This window comes from Mixophyes fleayi, chromosome 5, assembly GCF_038048845.1.
Source record: "Mixophyes fleayi isolate aMixFle1 chromosome 5, aMixFle1.hap1, whole genome shotgun sequence".
Taxonomy (NCBI): domain Eukaryota; kingdom Metazoa; phylum Chordata; class Amphibia; order Anura; family Limnodynastidae; genus Mixophyes; species Mixophyes fleayi.
Genome location: NC_134406.1, coordinates 262,062,877 through 262,086,909, shown reverse-complemented (window position 1 = coordinate 262,086,909; position 24,033 = coordinate 262,062,877). Strand labels below are relative to the sequence as shown.

Below are 24,033 nucleotides of genomic sequence, written 5' to 3'. Positions count from 1 at the left end.
CCGGTACCACACTCCTTCCAATTACCTATCAGCCCCTCTTTAACATTTAAAAAAATAATAGTACTGCTGTTTTTGAAATTCAAAGAAAATGTTATTTAAAATGATCAATTTTTTTTATTTTATTCTGTTTATACTCATTATTTCATATTTATTTATATATTATGTTGTTTAGAATTGTGCCACTGATCACTGTTTATGTGCTCAATTCATTGCTATAATAATTAAAGAGCTTTAGAAGACCTATCACCTGCAGACATAGGGCTAGATTTACTAAGCTGCGGGTTTGCAAAAGTGGGGATGTTGCCTATAGCAACCAATCATATTCTAGCTATTATTTTGTAGACGGTACTAAATAAAATTTATTTGCAAAGGAACATTCAGATGTCACTGCTGATATTTATATATAAAAAAATCCTGACAAGGGGATAAACGATCTGGCTTCTCCTGAACATTGATTAGTATTATAGACAGATTTATATAAAAGACAGATTAAAAGGTACTGGATACCACTGAACATTTGCAAGAAGAAAAAAAAAATGGATGATTTTGGCAATACCTTTATTACGGGGTTCAGGTTTTCTTACAAAACAGTGTGATTGATTTTTCATAAAACATTAAGTCATATTAAATATTCCTACTCCCTTGCAGGAGTGTGTCAAGTATTGCAAACATTTATTAAAACAAAGAAACAATAAAAACACCCACAAAACACACAAAAAAGATAAAATTAGATTATATATATTTTTGGGGGGGAGGAGGGGGGTTATAAGGTGTACCTATGGCCTACACACAACGGGGGCAGTCGTTGTCCAGGAACTGGTGACATCACAAAGGGCCTCATAAAATTGATAGGCTGCGTTTCCGTTAATATAGCGTCCACCAGACGGCGGCCTCTGCTGTGCGTAGACGACAGCTCCACTTCAAGAGAGAGCGGTGAGAGTCTCCGGGCGTTACATGGCCAAGGCAATAGCGACTATTTCCGTGTGCATATAATTCTTATAAGCAATTACCCTTTGTAACACAAATAGGCCCATAAAAGGCTGACGGCCTCACACACTCCTGATATAAAACCTCAAATCAAGTTTGCATACAAAACAAAGTTCTTCTTGTGCAGACAAATGCGCAGCTACATACATGGCACTGTTATATCTGTATATATGGAGCCGAATTATGGCACACCATAGTGATCCGAGACAGCTGCCTGGGTACTCGCCAAGCGGACAAATACACAAGAATGCGTCAAAAGAGGCACCCACGGCACTTGAACCCCTGAAGTATTAAGGACGGGTAGGAGGTGTCCTCTAGAGGACCCGCTACAGAGCCAAGGATGAGTCCCAATCGCCCTCTGGATTTAAAGGGTTAAGAAAACCCACAGATCACTTCCCACCGTGACCCATGTACATGCAGTCTATTAAAACCAATGGGAAATACCAGGGATAGGGGGGAGAATCTTAGAAAACTGGGGGTACCCTCGTATGATAAAGGGAAGTCCCCTCTTTCAAATAATGGTACCCGATTATTATTTTGCCTGCTGATTGTCTGCTCATCAGAAACAATCAATAAATAGAGATTCATGTAGGGCCAGAATCTTGAAACCATTTTTTCACTTTGTTCACATTATATAAGTCCTGCCAGTGCCTCTTTAAATGCCTTTCTTGTTATAATATTATCGTATATTTATATATATATATATATATATATATATATATACACACACATACATACACACACACGTATATATACATGCACGCACGTATACATATTATCTTGCAGCAAAAACATGAAACTAAATATATCTGAATAGTCACATTTTTATACTTAATATAAAACCTCACTTTTATTTCCCTTTAAAAGAAAAATGCTACACATTATATTATGCAAATTTGCTTTTACAGGTTAACAAACATGTACCAAGATACAATCTTATGCAAAAATGTATTATTGGCAACAAAAAAAAAAAAGATTTCCTTTTGTGTAAAAAAAAACCAAAAAAAAAAAACGACATTTATATCTCAAACACTGTAATACAATCAGTTGTGTACGGTTTGATTCAAGTATTTTTCCTCTACTCTAGCTTATGGCTGTAGTGAATAAAACACTATATTAAGACGTCTACATTCTACATATGATACTAACAATCTAACAACATCACTGTGATTCTTTAATGGCACTTTTATTTTTTTTTGCTTTTTTTTTATTAAAATGTATTTAATATACATTGTAGTTCCACACATGTAATTATTACAGTACATATAGCTACTGGTTTCTCTTGTGATTGTGTTGGTTTAGCTTTGGTTAACAGTCGCTTAGCCAGACACATCCCGCTGCCGACTTCCCCTTCAAGACGACTTGACTTCCTCCATTACTTCCATAACAATTGTCCGTGGGCCGGTAAGAATGAGGTTACTGACCGCTCTGAACTCGCACTGTAGGACGTTGAGGCCGTTTACAGACACCACAAACTGGCAGGTCTGGAAGCAAAATTAGACAAAATATCAGTATATCAGGTTCATTTTCCTCCTGAGGCAAAAAAATATTCAAACAATTTAAAATGATTCACTTTCCGGCCTGTGCTCGGTCACTCTGCTGTATGTACAGGTTTAGCTTGTGCAAAAAGATACATATAATAATATATAATAATACATACAAAATACAATCACTGCAAACATTATAAAATCAACTCATTTAGACTTTGCCACAAACAAAATAAGCATTTATTATGGTGCATTAGATTAGGGTCTGAGCGTCTTATTGTTTTCAATCCCTCATCTCCTACTCATCTGGGCTGTCGTTAGTTTTGAAGGGGGCGGGGACATTACAACCTGTAGCCAATCAGATTGTAGGAATGGTCACAGAGATGAGATGATCCTGAGGGAGCCAGTGACCTGACCAATCCTCACTAACGCAGTCACAGGACAGGGCCAGTGACATGATGTGAGGAGGGGAATGGAGGCAACAGGAAGCCACAGACTGAGAGTTATATAGTGGAAAGAGTAGGGTCCTCAGCAGCACAGAGTATATCAGGAGATGAGTGATGTGTTAGTGAGGACAGGGCTGCATGTGACAGGGACAGTGACATGATGTGACCAGGGGAATGGAGGCAGCAGAAAGCCACAGAGTTATATAGTGGAAGGAGCAGAGTCCTCCAGCAGCACAGTGTAGTGATTTGAGACTCCTCATATAGGAAGACCGTGGTATGAAATACATCTCTATATGAAACAAAGTTAACACCAAATGGTTAATCAATTCACTATATCCTGGCGTGAAGTCTCCCAAAGCAGCGTTTGCACTTTTGCGGTTTGTCATTTAGAGAGAAAAAAAAAACTAGAAGGTGCAAGATTAAATAAAATACAATTCCGAAACACTCCCTCGTAAGAGGCATCAGTGTGTTTTATTGTCTCCTTTATAAATTGGTGCTTTATAGTCCCATGCTTTTATGTAAGAAATATAATTCTATTTAGATAGATATTGACCACTGAGAGGATGTTTGTAAACAGAAGATTGGAGGAAACAGGAGAATGGAGCTGGTGTGGGGACCAGCAACCACTATTTCCATCTGAACAAATCACCAGATCGAAACAATACTTATGTTTTTATAATTTAAGTGAAATTAAAGATTCCAGTGGGTAAGATGTTTTACAAATGAATGCTAATAATTTTCCTAATGCCATACGATGGTCCCAGACGAAACTTGCATAGTATTATAGTGGAGCACAACTATGGTTGGTGTATAGACTGATTGGCTTTCTTAAAGCTGGAATTCCAGTAGGCTTTTATAAAGAGAATATTAAAATATCTTACTCTACTTTACGCCCAATCCTCCCACTAGTTCTGATCTCGGCAGACACCCAACCAGTAACACTCAGATATCTGATTACTTTAAAAAGTATGGGGGGGGGGAGACAGCACGGTGGCTCAGTGGTTAGCACTTCTGCCTCACGAGTTCAGTTCCCGAACGGAGCCTTATCTGTGTGGAGTTTGTCTGTTCTCCCTGTGTTTGCGTGGGTTTCCTCTGGGTGCTCTGGTTTCCTCCCACACTCTTAAAGCATACTAGTAGGCTAACTGGCTGCTATTAAATTGACCTTAGTTTCTCTCGGTCCGTGTGTATGTATGTTAGGGAATCAGTCCCAGAGGGGCAGGGACTAATGTGAGCGAGTTCTCTGTACAGCGCTGTGGAATTAGTGGCGCTATATAAATAGATGACGATGATGATGAAAGTAGGTGCATAGATAACTCTGAATACTGCAGATAAAGCTTCCCACACAGTGACTGTTTTCTAAACAAACCGGCAAACGCTGACACTATCCATCAAGATCACTACTGTAATGTTCCTTACACCGGCTCCACGGAAGCTGTATACATAAAAGCATAAATGGGACCATTCATACTGGCGGTGAACTCCAGAGGTGCAGTAACTGGAATACGCGCACACAAAGTCTGGAGCGTGTCTGAACTTCACCACTCCAGATGAAATGATTTACACAATCTGGCAGCCACAACCATTTCAGCACAGCTAGGTGGTTATCTTACTGAAAAAGCACAGAAAGTGGTTAGTTTGATTCTATCATTTCCTTCGGCACAAAGGCCTATTGAAACATGCGAGACTTCCCCTACTTCTGGCACGGGGCCCGGGAGAACGAGGGGTTGGCAAAAGATTTGGCATTTGCAGCAGGAGAGTAACATGTTCTGCTGTGTGAGCAAATGAAGCCTGTTTACGATACAAATGTAAATCATCCAGTGATCGTTCTGTCATTAAACCCGGTACAACCCGGTGCTTATGTAATATTCATATCGTCATCTGTAAAGCATGATACTTAATAATGATTGTCTAAACCAGCAGCTGTTCAGGAACTACAATCCCTACTTGCTCTCCCCTGCAAGAATACAAAGGGTCTGTGTGTTCATTATCGCTCTCGTCTGTGGTTTTCTTTGGCAAGAATTATACCACTTCCCTTAAGATACAGAAAGAAGATTATAGCCTGAAAGAAGCAGCTGCTTTCATGTGCTCACAAAAGAAAATCGATTACCACTTGTGGCCAGCAGAGGGCGCTGCATAAACTTTCCAGTGGTGTGAATGGCAGACAGTTCAGCAGCAGAAATAATTCTCACAAATTACTATGTAGGTTGATCATATATATATATATATATATATATATATATATATATATATATATATATATATATATATATATATATATATAATCTCTGGTGCATGTACAGGACTGAGTACAACCTACCTTCATTCCTGCGGCAGCTGCTGGTCCGGTGGGATCTAACGCCTGTATGTGACATGGCGAATTTCCACGTACCACAAATCCCCATCCTACGGCATCACTCACAATCTGCGGAGTCGAACAGAACAATAAAATAGCTGTTTTATCTACAAGACACTACATGGCTGCAGAACACCATGATGCAAGATATTATACATAAGTATTGGCTTATTTACCTAAGTGGAGAACTGGATCTTATTTCATATGCAGACGTTATAGTTGCATTTTGAAAAGCCAGACACATAGCAGAGCAATTTATTACAAATTTTTTGGATGGCTAACGTAGATGTTGTAGGGGTGAGGTCTGATCAACATCCGAAATGGAGCGATCAGATGTGGATTGGGAGTAGCGTAAAATTTGGCTTGTGATCTGGTCGTCCGAGGGATCCTCGGCCGACCGCATTAACTGGGCTCAGCCTGACCTCCATCATAATCATCAGCTATTTATATAGCGCCACTACTTCCGCAGCGCTGTACAGAGAACTCATTCACATCAGTCCCTGCCCCATTGGAGCTTACAGTCTAAATTCCCTAACACACACACACACAGACTAGGGTCAATTTGATAGCAGCCAATTAACCTACCAGTATGTTTTTGGAGTGTGGGAGGAAACCGGAGCACCCGGAGGAAACCCAAGCAAAAACGGGGGGGAACATACAAACTCCACACAGATAAGACCACGGTCGGGAATCAAACTCATGACCCCAGTGCTGTGAGGCAGAAGTGTTAACCACTAAGCCATTGTGCTGCCTATGCAATCAGATCTGTACAATTACATCTGTCAGTTGTGAGTGTGACCATACTAGGTGCTGTCGCAGTTACTCAGCTCTCAGGCTATATGACAGGACCTGCCCATCACTGGCAAGGAAAACAACCATAAGATGGGCGTAAAATTATATGGAAAATTTTACAAGTTATTCTCCAAATATTTTTACAAGGCAACATTTTTTATAGCACTTTATTATTATAACACATATACATACATATTTACATTAGTGGTCACTGGGCTTGTGTATTAGTTACAATGACATGCAATACAGAGTGGAGGGAGACGGCGCTGCCTTGTTTAGAATGTTTTGAAACCTGCTGCACCGATATACATGCCAAAAGAATGTTGCGGTAACTTATAGTAACCAGACACTGCTTTTACTTTCCAAATTACACTATGACTGGTTGCTATGGGTTACAGCTCCTTTTGAAAGTGCATTTGATTAGAGTCAGAGCACCTGGTTATCACTCATTATACTCTGTGTGTGTCCAGTTTTGAAGTGGGTGGGGATAGAACACGAAGTAGCCAATCAGATCACCAAACTTTTCCCAGCAACATAGAATATTTCAAGAGATGTTAGTGCCATGCTGAGAGGAGGAAGTAGAGGCAGCAGGAAGCCACAGACTGAGAGTTATATAGTGGAATGAGCAGGGTCTTCCAGCAGCACAGAGTATATCAGGAGATGAGTGATGTGTTAGTGAGGACAGGGCTGCATGTGACAGGGGCAGTGACATGATGTGAGGAGGGGAATGGAGGCAGCAGGAAACCACAGACTGAAAGTTATATAGTGGAAGGAGCAGGGCTCAATGGTAGCACAGTGTAGTGATTCATTCATATATTATTAGTTATAGCTGTCTTAAGGCTCCACCCCGCTATTGTTTTATTTCCATTTCACCAATGGAAATATTAAGAGATGAATGTATAAAAAAAAAAAACTTTTGTTATAGGATTATGCTTAGTTTCCATGGTGACCCTAGTAAGTTTGCTTGTAGAGCTCACCGTACAGTTATGTTGCCATTGTTTTTCTTCTCTTCCTCATAATTACTCATGGGAACTTTTCTCCCAGTACTTTTTTTATGAGGTGATAATGCTTTTGTGTCACATTAACTTGGGGGTGTGGCCTAATGGTATGGGATGTGTGTGAGGTCACAATGATGTCACTGGAGGCGTGGTCAGATCAGGAACCAAAAGCTATAGCAGACAGCAGTATCCTGCACACAGTGATTACATAAGACCCTGTCTGGAACATACATTGCCCTGAGCAACTGAAAAATAACATTTCTGAGGATATCGGTCCTTTAAGAGAGATCAATACTTACAGTCAGGGTTTTCCTTACATAAGGTGCTCCTGGGGCCAGCAGCTCATCCAGGGTAACCGGCCTCTTTAACACTGCATGGGAATAAACAGAATATTGCCATGTTACTATAACTTACACAGTGTGTTTTCTGTAAAATGAGCAGGATTGTGGAGCAATTTATTGCATCTACACACACAGAACATATTTAGTAATAGGGATCAGCAATGTACATACAGATAATGAATTATAAGCTTACAACTCTCATGGAGCCAACAGTGGACTGAATGGTATAATGAGGCCATTTATAATTCTATAGATATATATAATACCCCCTTCAAAGAGGTAGTACCGTCAAAACAGACTTAAATACAAAGTGTAAGGTTGTAATTGATCATAAAAATAAATTTAATTAAACATACTGTTTTTCTACTTCGTTTTAACTGGGTGCAGTACCTTATTTTAGCCTGCAGATATCACTGTTGCAATCATCTACAGAATGCATATTGCAGTATCATAAACAGCAATGGCACCAGTGACACTTTCAGGCTACATGATATATAAATATATATCTTACAAACTAATTGACAACTCTTGAATCACACAGGAATGTTTTCCAACATGTACGTTTTTAACAGAATGGTGGCAGATGACAACTAAATGCAATCATGGGAGATTAATCACAGAGGTACTGTATAGGTATTGTATGAGGGACGGTCACTATAGCCAAACATTTGTGTATCTTCCTACTACAGCTATAAGTCCCTGGGCTTCTTATAGGGCAAATAAAGTCACTGTTTAAAACATATATAGATCAAAGGCTGAGTATTACAGAGATGAGAAATGTACATGAAATATGAGTGTTTATTTCCTCCATGGTCTTTTCTATTCCTCTGCAGACTGCCATAATAGGAGGGAGGAGCTTCTCTAGCAGCGCAGATACAGGAGGACTGACATCTTTACAGACTTGCGTTGCAGAAATGCACAGTCTGTATTGGTGGATTCAGAATCAGAGAGGACCAGTGATGCCAAACAAGCTAAAAGGACAGTGGTCTTAGCTTATTTACCCATGTGAGATCCAATCAGGACACCATCCTAAAGGTGTGGGAGGAGCTTCAGCTGGAATGTAACAGGGAAATAATACTTTGCTTTGTAACACAGCTGGAGCGGAACGTCATGGTAACGCTTTACATATATTTTACCTTCACGGTTTACATCAGAAAACTTCAATGTTCTTAAGTGATATTTTAATCTGCTTTAAAAACAATATATTTTCAGTATTTCCTTGTATGTGGAAATATTTAACTATGATTGGGTCTGTCAATTTCATAAATTTACCATTGAGGTGTCAGTTATACCCTCCAGACAAGGTCTTTTAGGGTAATCTGAGGTTGGGAAAGACTGATACATTGAGAAATAACATAGTTGCAATAACCACACAGCTTAACAGCCAATACACATAGTAACTGGAAACAGCCGTGGTCGGTGTGACAATGCTGGAGAGTGACAGTCCACATTATGACCTAAATACAAACACATGTATAAAAACAATGCCCAGTAAATCACAAGATCACTTCCTGCTTGCCTTCACCCCTGTGCTCATAGGCCTACGATGGGAATTACAGAGAGTTAATTTAGAATTTCAAAATACATTCATCCCATACAGACAATCTGTCCGTTACACCAACATTCATGGGAATGCAACCAAGGACTGAACAGTACACGGACGGATCCCAGAGCTGTTCTTGTCTCCCGGACCCCCCTCTGCTCTCAAATATATAATCAAATACGATTAGTTATAGCTGTTTTAAGGCTCTAACCCTCTATTGTACTATTTCCATTTCACTAATTAATATTAATAGATGAATGTATAAAAATATTGCTGCTATAGGATTTTACTTATTTTCTAGGGCGGCCCTAATAAGTTTACTTGTAGAGCTCACTGTTCAGTTGCAGTGCCATTGTTTCTCTTCTCTTCCTCATAATCACTCATGGGAATTCTCTTCCCAGTTTTTTCTGAAAGCGATAATGCTTGTGTCACATTGACTTGGGGGTGTGGCCTAGTGGCGAGGGATGTGTGTGAGGTCATCAGGCGTGGGCAAATCAGGAACCAAAAAAATTTGACTGACAAATGTATTTTATATTTAATGTTTATTTTTTTTGCCTTTCCATGTTAGAATTCCTGTACTTTTATTTAGATTTGTTTTACACTGAGAGATTGTGCAGAAGTGTTGGATTGCTGCTGGGTGTCTTATCTCTAAGAGCAGATTGTTGTCAATTGCACAATAAGTTAGCGGTAGCATTGTAGTGTCCAGCGACTAGCAGATACTGAGCAGAGGAATGCTGGTGAGATTGGCAGACTTCCTGTATACACTCGTCAACTGTCAGATCGTTAACGAGCTGGATGTTGTAAACTCACTAAAGACATCGAACTTTAACTACGTCACAAAATGGGACATAACCGACAAGTCTGAGCTGTGTATTAGGATATAACTGGTCCACACACAAATATAGCTATAAGACTCGCTGCCGATATAGGAAAATATTTGTATTGCACTAAATAACATGCAGCATAGCAGCAACTATGGAATTTTTAGAAACAGTAAAAAGGAGACAGTCACCGAAAACGAAAAAAATTATATTTACTTTGGGTGTGGTTACACTAAAATGCTGGGTCCCCTTTGAAGACACACGGTTGAGGTTTTTTTTTGGGGGGGGGGGGGAATACACAGCGGTATTTAATCGATGTAAACAACGCTAAGACTAAAACTAGGCTTTGAGTATATGAGTTCATGTGAAGTCATAACAGTGATGTCATCAGGGATTTCCCCATTGTAGGGAATCCCAGGCGACTGCCTGCCACCACTGCTCCATACAGTGATATATGCGTCTAACTGTATGTAACATTTCAGCGGCTGTCAGATCTAAGTTACATTGAGCCTATCAATGTAAACAATACGGGAGACCTGAGACAGGCTACTTTGTTACAGAAAAATGATATGTAACTTTATTTCTAAGCTTATAGCTCCCATCATACCTTAAATAATGTCCACTTATTTACACTCATGAAAACAGGACGTTATCTACGGTTGTACTAAGTGGATAGAATAAACTTTTGGAAGAAACAATGAAAATAGTTTTTTGTTGCTTCTAATGTCCTGTATCATTTAAAGTACAAAATTATTTAACTCTGCTACCTAAATATAGTCCTCTTACTTCCAAAAGTAAAACTGATATTTAATACGGTGCTCAAAGCTGTTCAAAATATATAAATATTCTCACAGCAAAACTGTGGGATGTGGTCTGGCCACAAAGGTGTGAGATATCACACCCATATAAACCCAATTTATTAAAACCCAAGGGGTTTAAATATGGTTTTGAAAAACGTTTTTTTTCTTTGGACCAACAAAGCTTAAGAATCTATTTAAGACAGGAGCCCAACGATGGTCCCCTGGTAACATTAGTGGCTGGTTTTGTACTGTGAAGAGCTAAAACTCACAAAAATAAAGTTCTCTTTATGGACTAATAAATTGTATATGAAATATTTTCATGTATATGGACTATTTGGTAAACTGTTTATTATAATAATTATCATTATTATTTTATATTATTATTTACACTGGTAAATGGATTCAAGATTAGAGTGGCCAGGAATATAATAAAATAAAAAGAATGTGATAGCTAGACAGTAAACATCCCTATTCCTTCTGAAGGCCTGTACATGCAGTACTCGGCTTGGCCACTAGGCACGCTAAGGAGCTAAGGGGAGGGATTTTGGAAATCAATCATCAGTCACAGCTCTAAAAATGTCCCTGGCAGTACTGCTTTAAAGAGGAAAAACACACCGTTAAGTCATAATTAAGCCACGGTTCTATTCATGTGATCATTACTCCTCCTGACAAGCGTGGCTCAACTCAGCGGACATACCTGATCTAGGATTGCAGAGTACCACAGGTGGGGTGAAAGCAACAGGAGAGGCGACACTGAAGTACCCGCTGCTGCTGCTGGTGCTCATGCTGCTGCGTCTGACGGACGACACCACTTTCTCTTCGTTGCTGGTGCTCACTGTACGGGAATACAAACAGCAGAGGTCAAGGTGCATTCTCTGATGGAACATGTATATATTAGTCTCCTTGCATATTAGAGCACATAGGTGCAGTGTAGTTGTATTTCGTTGGCCCTGGGACAAATGATTAACGACTGATACGTTAAAAGGCACCTACAAACCGGTGGGGTACCTTGCAAAACATCAAGGGTCCAGAACAGGCTAAGCCAACCTTTAACTCTCCAGGTGTTCCAACTACAAGCCCCAGGATGCACTGCCAGTAGATAGCCAGCCTATAGCTGGCAGGGCATGCTGGGACATGTAGTTTCACAACACCCAGAGAGCCACAGGTTGGCCAGGCCTGGTCCAGAGTAACTAATTGAGGGGAGGACAGTTTATTGGAAATAAATGCTTTAGCTGGAGTCATTCATATAAAGGAGATATTTTACTAGCATACAAGGTATGGTGCTATAATTTTAGTTGCTGTTGTTTGTACCTGGATGGAGGTACGGAGATTTATCATTTCTGGACCTTGATACATTGATGTTCTTGCAACAGGGCCAGTATCAAGTCTGTAGCAACCATCTCATCCCCGCTTGTGTGGGAGAGGCTCCGTAGCCTAAATGAGCATGAAAAGCGTGGCCACTGCTCTGCACAAATGACAATCACTGGAGTCCGGTAGAGAGCATTAAGGAACAGTCCTGCTGGGGTACACCATTAACATCTGGGGGTATATTTACTAAACTGCTGGTTTAAAAAGGTGGAGATGTTGCCTATAGCAACCAATCAGATTCTAGCTGTCATTTTGTAGAATGTACTAAATAAATGATAACAAGAATCTGATTGGTTGCTTATAAGCAACATCTCCACTTTTTCAAACCACAGCTTAGAAACCAAAAAAACCAAACAGGACTATTTAAAAGAGGGCACTCTCATTCCAGTCAGTTACTTGCCCCTTCCAAGATCTCATAGGTACGAAAATAACGATACTAAGCTCAACCTTCTCCTTATTATATTACACCAAGTTGTTATAACATAATGAACTTTACTTTTGCAAGTTACCCCTGGGGAATGGGGGCCATCTAATATCTTTTACAATCTCTGACAGTGGACACGAAAGGAGTGCTTTTTATTTTAACTCGTTGAACTCCAGCCAAAACTTATTTGTAGTGCTGTGTGTATTGATCTTTTAATTTCTAAAAGCAAAAACATTTTTAAAAATCACTTTATAATAACTGCTCCAATATTGACAATGGTTTGTAATTGTTAAAGGGAAAAAAAAAAAGATGGTTGACTGTCACGTCGCTGTCCCACAAGGAACAGAATATTCATATGCAGTCATTTTCTATTTGCATTGTGTATGAGGTTATGAATAGTATATGTAAATACCTCCCCCAGACTTCTGTGACCTGTGTATGTTTCTGAATATAACAGCATTTTCCAGTTCCTATTTTTTCAGTGCAGTTATGTGTAAATCTTTCTAGAAGTCTGTTGAATGTCTGCAACCTGTTTGGCAATCTCTTCTATTACAATCCTTTCTACGGCAATGATTTTACCGCTTGTTACTAGAGGATGGTTATGGGGGAACATCTTTGTTGTGTTACAGAGAACCAAGATTTGGTTTTGCCCTGTAACACTTTGTAGGGGAAAGAATGGGCGACAGTAGACAGGATGATCTACCAGAGCTGAAGCTTGCGGACTTGTCATGTCCCTGTTTCCGCAGGCAGAACGGGCTGTCCTGACACTCCGGAACGGCTTCGGGTTTTTTAATGAGAACTTCCATGAACCTCCGTCTCCGCCTGAAGTTCAATCGGAACTGGTACAAGAGGGAGCTGTCCACAAAATGGTGTTTGTTCGATACTGTTGGCAAAACATAAAAAACACAAATTAAACTTCTAAACAAAAGGTAACCTAATCCATATTGGCATTAATACAGCCATCCTTTAGTTCTATAGCGGCAACATATTCCACAGCGTTGTACAACGAGACATTAAAATGACAACTTTAACTTATTAAATGACAAACGCACCACAAGATATTGGCTTCAAATAAAAGTATGGAGGATATGGATACTATAGCAGCAGATTCATGTTACTCAACCATATTATTAAGACTTTGTTTGTCCCGCAATGTTATTACGTATCTGTGTTGAGAAGAAATGGTTCTTGTCCCTTCAGATATATAGTATCTCCTTGTATTTATTCCAAGAACCTTTATGGTTACTTTCATCATCACCATTTATTTATATAGCGCCACTGATTCTGCAGCGCTGTACAGAGAACTCACTCACATCAGTCCCTGCCCCATTGGAGCTTACACTCTAAATTCCCTAACATACACACACACAGACAGAGAAAGAGAGAGAGAGAGAGAGAATAGGGTCAATTTTAATAGCAGGCAACTAACCTACCAGTCTGTTTTTGGAGTGTCGGAGGAAACCGGAGCACCCGGAGGAAACCCACGCGAACACAGGGAGAACATACAAACTCCACACAGATAAGCTCATAGTCGGGAATTAAACTCATGACCCCAGCGCTGTGAGGCAGAAGTGCTAACCACTGAGCCACCTTGCTGCCAACTTTTATTTTGAATCTTTCTACTTTTCCTTTAATCCAGATGCCACAGAAAAAAGGTATTTTGGGCAGTGATTTGTGGTCAACTGATGCCAACAAAAAGGAATGACACCACAGAAGACTAAAAGCGGATTGTCCTATACGCATCTATCCCAGGGGTAAGCTGGCATATTTTAGCACGGGGGACGAGAGCCAGCTCAGCAGCCTATTGGCAACCTTTTAAAGGGGCAGGTAGCCAACTGTGGATACAGCCTGGGAGGCAGATACCCCCCTGTCCCCCTAGCCCATGATCTAGCCAGATAATTGCTTCACTACGCATGAAAAAGTTTGGTAGTAGAGACGTGTGCATGGTACGTGACGAATATTCTGCCCCCATTGAGTGATGCCCCTAGGGGTGGGGTGGTGCTAATACAAGAGGAATAAGAGTTTTGAATTCTGTATTTTCCTTAAACTCTATTGTAACCAGTACAACCAAATAGATATTTATGTCTCGAAGAGCCCGCCACTGCTGGTGAGAACCATTTCCATCATCTCAATGTCCTTGCTGAACCCATCCCCTGACAGAGGTTGCAACACAAGATTTCTATGGACATTGGAGCGATGCTTTTGCATCTGTCCGTAGGCAAGCCAGGAGAGACTTCATGTATTATGTATAGTGTGTGGTGTAATAGGAAGAAAGCTGGATGATGAGCGATCAGAAACGGTCTGACCACATGGACAGGTTTATAAACCTCTGCACTGAATGTTTCCTTTTCGTCCATACCCACCATTGATACATACTACGTGCGGATCGGCAGCATAGATCAGAGGTGTTTCAGGAAGACTGAAGCCAACACTACCAAGGGAAAATTACCAGCATTTAATCAGTTCTTGCCTGCTGTTACTTATGGAACGTCTGTGGGTCACTGTGAAGATCTTTCACTATTATTTTGGGGTACAGGAAATCAGAAGTTCCACTTTCCCTTTTGCTGTAGGATTTCTGCTCATCAGGCTTAACCCCTCATATTAAGCAAAAATCAAATGTCTTCTTAGTCTGTTGATCGAGAGGATGATTCCAATTCTATTTGTGGTGGGCAGGATAGTGGATTAGTTGCAGATATAATTAATTTAACAGATCCCAAGGGGTATATTTACTAAACTGCAGTTTTGAAAAAGAGGAGATGTCGCCTATAGCAACGAATCAGATTCTATTTATCATTTATTTAGAACATTCTACAAAATAACAGCTATAATCCGATTGGTCGCTACAGGCAACATCTCCACTCTTTCAAACCTGCAGTTTAGTAAATATACCACCCAGACCTTTTCATTCTTTTACAGTTTGAGACACCAACCCCTATTGGAAGCTCGGTCAGGGTATCCATTGCCCCTCCTGTAAAGTAAATTTTCTAACATCACTTCTGTACTTTCACCCTCAAAACTTTTCACCTTGCACCTCTACTCCCAAATATAACCTATTTTTAAGTAGGAATTATTTATTTTATCCAATACATTTTTTTATTTTTTTTTACTACACATTAGGGACCTGGTGCATTAAACTTTCAGCAGTTTGTGTTGCCTGAGTTACACAAATTCGCATTGCGTATATCCACAAGGAGGGGTTGGGTACTAAAGTGTAGAAAGATTAGTGTCGGCGTGCACATCAATGTCATTCTGTGCTGCTGGCTGTTCATTCATCGCATTTACTACAAGTCATTCTGTTCATTCATCGCATTTACTACAAGTCATTCTGTTCATTCATCGCATTTACTACAAGTCATTCTGTTCATTCATTGCATTTACTACAAGTCAGTTTCCTAAACAATCGCGTGATTAAAAATATGTTGGAATAAGAAGACGGAGTACAGTAAGAAGATCACCTATCTAGCCATATATCTATATATGTCTACATTATATCTATTATGTGTAATAGATATTCTGTTACATATTATATATATATATATATATATATATATATATATATATATATATATTTATTTTTATTTATTTTTTTGATGGATAGTTGGGTGTTCTTCTACCGATTTAAGTCCATTTTATTCCACTGCTGTCCAAACACTCCGCTTGGATAGCTTTTTATAGAAGTCCAGGCTTTGATACAAACATAAGCAAAAGTTTCTACATTTTACACCAACGAAACAACGACACTAACAACATAAACAAGAAAAAGGGAACCAAAACCTATTCCTGCTCGACCACAAAAGCTACAAAAACCTACAAAAGCTGCAACAACAACAACCGTCATGGGCTGTTCAGTGACATAAATAACGCTACTTGTGCCAAGACAAAAGAATCAGGGAGTTTCACTTAACCCCTTTGCTACCAAAAGATTTGGGAGTGGGGGCAGTTGTGGTAGGGGATACTCAGGTAACACTTTTCTTTTTGTAACATATTGGAATAAAAATATTTTTTTGCCTTGCAGATAAAATAAATTAAGCTGAAAAATGAATATATTCCCATAATACAGCAATCACTAAATTGTACCCCATCCGTATATTTATACTGCAACCTCCATCATATGTCCCGACATTAGAGATATGAAAATCAGGAGATCTTTGGTGAAAACCTCAAAGCCCAATCACAAAGCCCTGACGACTATCAGTTATATGAACATCAAATATGAATTATTATTATTAGAGGCTAGGTGCCTATACAAAAATTTGTGTGCGTTTTAAAAAGTTTGTTTTCTTTACGGTTAAATTTAGGGAAGCACCGAAGGGATTGGATCGGGATTAGCAAAATTCCAACTAAATTTGGATCTTGATTTTTCCCCGACATTTCAGGGAGCGGGGGACAGAAATTGGAAACAAGAATTAATTTTGCAGGCTCCAACTGTTCCCCAAAATGATGGATTCAGTGCATTTGCTGATATTTATCATTAGGGGAGTAATACCCCTTTCAATGCAGTATGAATGACTCCAGATCTAATTTCCGGGTCGGCTGACCCGGGAATTAGACCCGGAACTTTTGGTGGGGTAATTCCCGGGTCCGACCTGGGTCGCCCGCACTATGAATGGTGAGACTTGGGTTTGTCTACCTGGGTCTCACCAGACATAATGTTAAAAATTTTAATAAAAACATCACAAGAAGAGCCAATCAGAGCTCCTCTTGTGATGTTGCCATGGAGACCCGGGATCAGTATGAACAGGGTCTACCCGGGAATTTGACAGGGGAGAGCCTCTGCCACCCGGGTTCATATACCCGGGACATTGCCGGGGCGGCAGTATGAAAGTGGTATTACTGTTTTTATGGCAACAGCATGTGTCAAAATACAGTGCTATAATGATATTGGTAAATTATTTTGTAGGGAGCACAAAAGACGCTCCTAGTTGGCCGGCCCATCACATAGCAAGATGAACACTAAGGCTGGAGGGAACACACTACATGGTTTTCAGCTGATTATCGGGCCAATCACAGAATAAATGACCATTCGGCCCGATATCGCATTAGTGTGTACGCTCTAACGATGAACGATTATCGTTCCAAAGCTCATTGTATCGTTTTATTTGATTTTTAAAAATCGGACTAAAAATGTCGTTCAACGATGTAACAATGTCGTTCCAATTCTGCAGTGTGTACGCACTTAGGACCAGCAGTGTTCATAGATCTCTATGGAGTGTGCCGAGTCACGGGGATAAATGTATCAAGCTGAGAGTTTTCCGGTGGGTTTGAAAAGTGAAGATGTTGCCTGTAGCAGCCAATCAGATTCTAGCTGTCATTTTGTAGAATGTACTAAATAAATGATAGCTAGAATCCGATTGGTTTTTCAAACCCGCCGGAAAATTCTCAGCTTGATACATTTACCCCACGATCTTTACAATCGATGGTTATAACAGAACTGAAGGTATATCGTGTAAAACGTGTTTAGTGTGTACACATGAATCGGCATGCTGATCGGGACTTTTTTGTCCAGTCGTTGGTAATATCGTTAACTATATACCATCGGGAGAAATTTTTTGTAGTGTATACCCAGCTTTACTGTCTACTCTAGGGAGATATCTCCATAAACTAAAACTGTAAGAGGAAAATGGAAAGTGGCCAATAGAGAAAGACAGTAAAAAGTGGCGAGTACCGTAAGAGGCTTTTCAACTGGTTATCGCCAACGGCAACATACGTAGCAAACATCAATTAAAGGAAACTGGGGAATAAAAAGGATGCTTTGTTCAGAATTCTCTGGTGAGATCATCTGCTGATTTAAATGGAACTAGAATTCAAATATTCCCTTAAAATATATTGCTTTATTTCTCACAGAAAAGAAAGCAAACTGTGTTTGTTTGGGAACATTGCTGGCACTTTGAAACATGCTGAGCCATAGATTTTGTATTCTACTTGAGGGTGTTTATTTATATTAATAAGTTCGCCGCACACTTAAAAAATAGTGTTGGGAGAAGAGACCCCTTTTAGGGCAGTATTCATGTCCTCACCAGAACTAAAAACATGCACATTTAATTAATATTCCTGTTAATTTTATTTAATTTGTGCAAACAACTTTTATACAGCTCAGTCACATAACTGTGAAATGATTGTACTTAAATTCTTTGTAATAATACACTGTCCACATGAGGTGGCTGAAGAGAGATAGAGATACTTTGTACAACAATAAGAGGAGATTAGTAACGAACGCAACTGATGTTTATGTAACAGTTGTAGTGTAGTTCTTAGTGTAGACAGGAGATGACAATCTCTAAACTCTTCTCTGTAACAGAGGAAGCAGAAGGAATCGCAAGAGGAAGCAGAAGGAGATATCTAATCTGTAGATTGCTACATTGCAAGGTGACCGGCCACCTATTACACACTTTACCCCTCCCTAGCCCTTACGTTAGTGTGACAGGATGGACCGCCAATGCCACCCTGTCTGTTGTTGCTGGGAACCGGCTGGGCTTACTTTGCCACCGTTCCCTTTCGTTATCCCAAATGCGCCCTCTTGCCGCAGTAGGAGGGGCTTATACGAGCTGCCACCACTGAACTCCTTACCGGCATCCAGTACCGGGTATCTTCTGGGTAACTGATGCTGCTAGCGTATCTCGTTGCTGGTGTACCTGGGCTGGTACCCCTGACCTCTCGCTATAGATCAGGGATGCTGTGGATTGATCCCCCCTGGCCTGTCACACTGACCAGGGCTGCTGGGTAGCAGGCAGAGCGGTGGTACTGGAAAGCTTGGGTCCAAACCTCAGACAGCCGGCGAACGGATTAGATTTAGGGTCTAATCTGTAGATCACAGGAATACACCAATATGGAAGATGTTTCCAAGCAGGTCTTTGCAGCTAGATGTTTATTTGCTCACACTGGTTAGTGGTACCAGTGATCAGGTCAGTTGATATTAGAAGAACATATTTCAGTGTACAAGTCAGTGCATTTATACATTTCAGACACGGGCTATTTTTAGCATCAGGATGTACTCTATTTACACAAACATAGATTTACATGCATCTCAAGGCTAACAAAATTTACACTTATCTATGAAATTCACTCTTGCAAAAGGCCCCACAGTAACGACCCCCTGCTGGGCCTTTGGCCAGAGCAGGCATGACACTTCATCACAAAACTTTGTTAGCACTTCTTGCTATCAGACTCCCTTCCACTAGCAACCTTACAAATCCTAAACAATGACACTTCCATACTAAATACATCCCAATACACACAAGACCTCCATCCACAAAGGCCTATTGTATCAGATATATGCATGAGAAATAAGACATATCCTTTAGTAAGGTGAAAACAGGAAAAAACAGTTTCTACCCTTACCTCAGAAATAACGATTTCCTATCTCGGAATATATACAATACAAAAAATAAGTGACTATGCAATTATATAAATATGCGCCCCGCGCTATTTCCCTTCAATAAATTGATACCATAAGTTATTTATGAGTGATCCAGTCACAGTTAGGTTGATGGGAATTTGATTCTCAATTTAGATTGCAAAATCACAACCCCCTGCTTTCTCCTCTTAATTTATCTTGGAGCAACATCCTAAGCTCTTCAGGGCCAAACGGAAAGTCCTTCTCACTTGTAGGAGAACTATACCATCCAACCTACCGGCTTGAGGCCAGATATTCATGGGGACTTGGGTGGTGTACGTACCCTACAAGGCAAAAAGAAGGAACATGAACTATTACTTAAAACCTCTTTAGGGCTTCTGTCGTCGACTGCTTCAGAAAGGGTACCCGCCAATTAAAGAAGGTGCATGGCATGGTAGGACTACCAATGGGGAACCGATCAGGGAATTGAAGACACAAAGCGGGCATCAAACTTGGCCAATGGGGCTTAAATTGAAACTGGTTGGCATAGAACAGAGATGGAGCTTACTGAAAATCTCCTACGTGGTTGAGCCATTGCTTAAACCAATGATGGCTAACCTATGACACTCCAGGTGTTGTGAAACTACAAGCCCCAGCATGCTTTGGCAGTAGATAACTAGCTGATAGCTGTCAGAGCATGCTGGGACTTGTAGTTCCACAACACCTGGAGTGTCACAGGTTAGCCATCACTGGCTTAAACACTATTGGAAAGAGATATTGGGATACGAACTGTGAGTTAAAATTATTATAGATTGGAGAGAGAACAACAGAAATTAAATAACAAAATAAAATTACTTTCTAGAGTTACATTCTATATGTTAATGAGATTCCATTTAATATTCTGAAGATCTTTCCCGCCTTGAAGTGGACATCTCGCCTACACACAGTGAAGATGGACATTTTATGGGCTAAATTATTATTCATGAAAATATAGCTTAGAAATTGACCAGGAACCAGTACCATATGAATATAGGGGCTCGTACCCACTGGCAATTTTTAAATGCGTTTCCAATGTATGTAAAATGTGTGTAAATGTGTCTGAAGCCATAGGAACTGTATTTTCTGGTGTTACCATATGCATTCATGTTTGTATGGGGTTGTAGAAGCAACTACTTCTTTCTTTGCAACTAAATGTTAATATTTTTTGCTTTAACCGCATGTATTTGCATCAGGAAGCCTAAAATACCAGTAAAAAGCAAAATCGGTATTAGGCCTCAGTCAAGCCAGATGAATATTTGCGCCGTAATGCCTTGGTTACTTGCAAACTGATAGGCTGCATGATAGCTCCGCCCACAAAATGGATGCCTCTGTATAGAGGTGACAGGTCAACTTTAATTATCCCTCTTTACAGTTTCTATTCGACACACAGGAAAATCGCAGAGCATGTTCACCGAAACAACTCCCCCACATCTGCAGAGAAGAGGCACAAGCTGACATGTCAGGAACCAGGATTCTAAGAAATTATTAATTTTCCGCATTTTGGGAACTCAATCTCTAAATCGCCTAAACCACACAGCACTGCCTTCCCGCACTATGCTAGCTTATAAATGGATTGTCTACTCTGCTTCTCCAGTCTAAGGGCTCAAAGCAACATTCAGCAGATAATGGACACATGAATTAGGCCATTTTTTAAATGAAGAGGACAAAAAAAACAAATACACACTTCCTGTACATAAAATGCAGCAAGTACAGCTTATATATCAGTCATCTACTCAGAAGAAGCAGACAATTTGCGTGAAAGAGGCAAATTCACGGAGAGCCACAAAATGCCTCATGTAATGTCACTGCTTCCTACGGAGGATGCTGATAGGCTACACTGGTATGAACATTGGTTTAGAATATAAAACGTCTACCTTCATAATACACTGACACTGATCTGGAAGTAAGGTGCTGTAAGTAAAGAGGATGTGAAAAATTATTTGTAGGAGTAAACCTCTCGTATGTGCTTCACAGTTTCATCTAGTATAATTATAACGGTGAAACATTTATAGGCATAAAAGAGTGACAATGCAAATATAAAATGTTAATAATAAACCTGTAAAATCCAGAAGATTATATATCTATATCCAAGTGAAATAAGAATTATAGGTCTGTAGCTGCCCCTGACTATCCCATTCTTTCTGTCGGTAAACAACTACAGAAGAAGAAGAAAAAAAAAAAAAAGAGAAAAGCGAGTTCTCCATAATGCAATTAATAATATTAAAAAATAATATTAACAAATAACAGCCTTAATAAAATCTTTGTACCAGATTAAAAAGCCAATGTAGTTTAGTAGTAAATATCACTGAAGGCACTTCAGGGTACCACTTTGGAGGAAGAGAGGGGAACGTCTCTTAATCCAATATCAACCATGGACTGAATGAAGTGCCCCGTGTTCCAACGCACCACGTCAAGATAGACATCGATGTTCTAGGGCTCTAGGCCATGGTGAGCAGGAACATAGCTCCCAACTACACATGGGTTGGGACAAATTGGACAACTGGCAGGATAGTCCCCTTAAAACTTGAACTGTCCTCAATAGGGACTGCTGAGAGGTATGTATTTAGAAACTCTCACAGGATATAAGATTAATTCTTGAAAGGTGGTGGCCATCTTTGTTGAGGACAACGTCATGTGCAGTGATCGCAATTTTTTAATTTACATCAGCTTAGCAAAAACATATAATAAATCGCTTTCACATTAACGAATTCAGATCTGCAGAGAAAGAAGGTTATTTGCGGGAATAACATGTCTACATGGCTGCGCTAAATGTATACAGGTAGGTTATATTTTCCTGTTAAAATCAGAGATCCGTGGAAGAGAGACTATACACCAATCCAGACACATTGGTGGTAGGCTGCTAATCAATATACGTCGCCCTGTACACCCCCCCCCCCCCCCCACCAACATTTTGCAGAAAAGTTAAGGCAAAAGGGGTGTGGCCTACAGACAAGGGGTGGATAGGGGTCATAGTAAAACCGAGAGGAGGAGGGGTTCTAGTGTATGGAAACCCCCCCCCTCCAAGCCTGGGGCACTGTATAATTGAGGTGGCTGGACCCTGCTCCTGCTTCACACGGCTCTGCTTAAAAAGTGAGAGCTGCGTGCACCTAACAGTAGTGCATGCAGCATTGCCCATGTATTATGGGGATAAGAAGAGTTGGAGAGCAGCCAAGCATTGTCTAAAATTATAGCCACGCCTCCATGCATGCTGGTCACGCCCACTTGCGGCGTGGTGTGGAAACCCCTCTCTACAAATCCTGCGTTTGCTCCTGGGAGTGTGGACAAGACAGAGTAGGAAAATGGTGTGGTGCGATACGTCAAGATTTTTTTTTATTAGGGTACATAGTCTTGTGCTGTGCGGTGACATCATAGCCCAGTGCCACTCTCCCAGCTCAACACAGACGATGAGGAGCTGCAGCCGACGTCTTCACAGGTAAGACGCTGCAGGCTGCTTCTCCTCCATGTCAGCAACTGGCGTCTACAGTGGGGGGGCGCTGTGGCGACCACCAACTTTGCGAAGTGATAGCACTGGCAGGTATCGCGGAACTCGTCTCTGTCTTTTGTTCAGACACATTGTTCACCGACAACTTTCTGCCAACGGGAGTGCGCAGGAGCAAGACGGACAGTGGTAGACACGCACACAGTGCCGTTTTTTGCTGAAATTTACCGTATTTCCCCATGTATAAGACGCACCTTGTTCCCCAAAATTGTGGGTCTAAAAACTGGGTGCGTCTTATACAGTGGTAGTAGCGCTGACCGTGTCAGATGCTTCCTCTGTCCGGGAAAGTCTTCTATTTTCTGTCCCTTCTGATCCTGATGCTGGAAAGTCGCTTACTGTCCTCTGTGCGATGACCGGATGTGGTGCATGAACCGCAGTTATAACGCACACTTCCGGTTTCTGCATTTGGCGGTTTGTCGAATCAGGACCATGTCAAAGTCCTGATTGGACATCCGGTCATCGCAAAGAGGACGGTAAGCGACTTTCCAGCATCAGGATCAGAACGGACAGAAGAAAGAAGACTTTACCGAACAGAGGAAGCATCTGACAGGATAAGGCAGAATTAGCAATAGGGTTAGAACTCCGTTCTCCTCTCTGTATAACCCGCTGCACCATTAGTCTGTGAAAAATTTGAGGATAATGTTTATTTGCAGTCACCAATTACTCTGCAATAGACTATAAACATTATCATCAATTTTTTCACATGATTTATACAGGTGCGTCTTATACAGTGCAGCGTCTTATACATGGGGAAATACGGTACATTTAATCCTTATACAATCTATTACCATGGTAGTCACCA

At 40.5% G+C, this 24,033-nt stretch overlaps 1 protein-coding gene across 1 annotated transcript in view; it reads right to left on the bottom strand.

Annotated features, from left to right (window-relative positions):
• Positions 1-541: 541 nt before the first annotated feature.
• Positions 542-24,033, bottom strand: part of DEPTOR (DEP domain containing MTOR interacting protein) — a 70,765-nt gene continuing 47,273 nt past the window's right edge. Inside the window, exons 6-10 of the mRNA XM_075214007.1 lie at positions 13,064-13,243; positions 11,266-11,403; positions 7,363-7,433; positions 5,238-5,342; positions 542-2,471 (exon numbers count right to left, since the gene is read on the bottom strand). Of these exons, the coding sequence (XP_075070108.1) occupies positions 2,340-2,471; positions 5,238-5,342; positions 7,363-7,433; positions 11,266-11,403; positions 13,064-13,243 (626 nt within the window). The 3' untranslated portion in view covers positions 542-2,339. The remainder of the gene's footprint in view (positions 2,472-5,237; positions 5,343-7,362; positions 7,434-11,265; positions 11,404-13,063; positions 13,244-24,033) is intronic.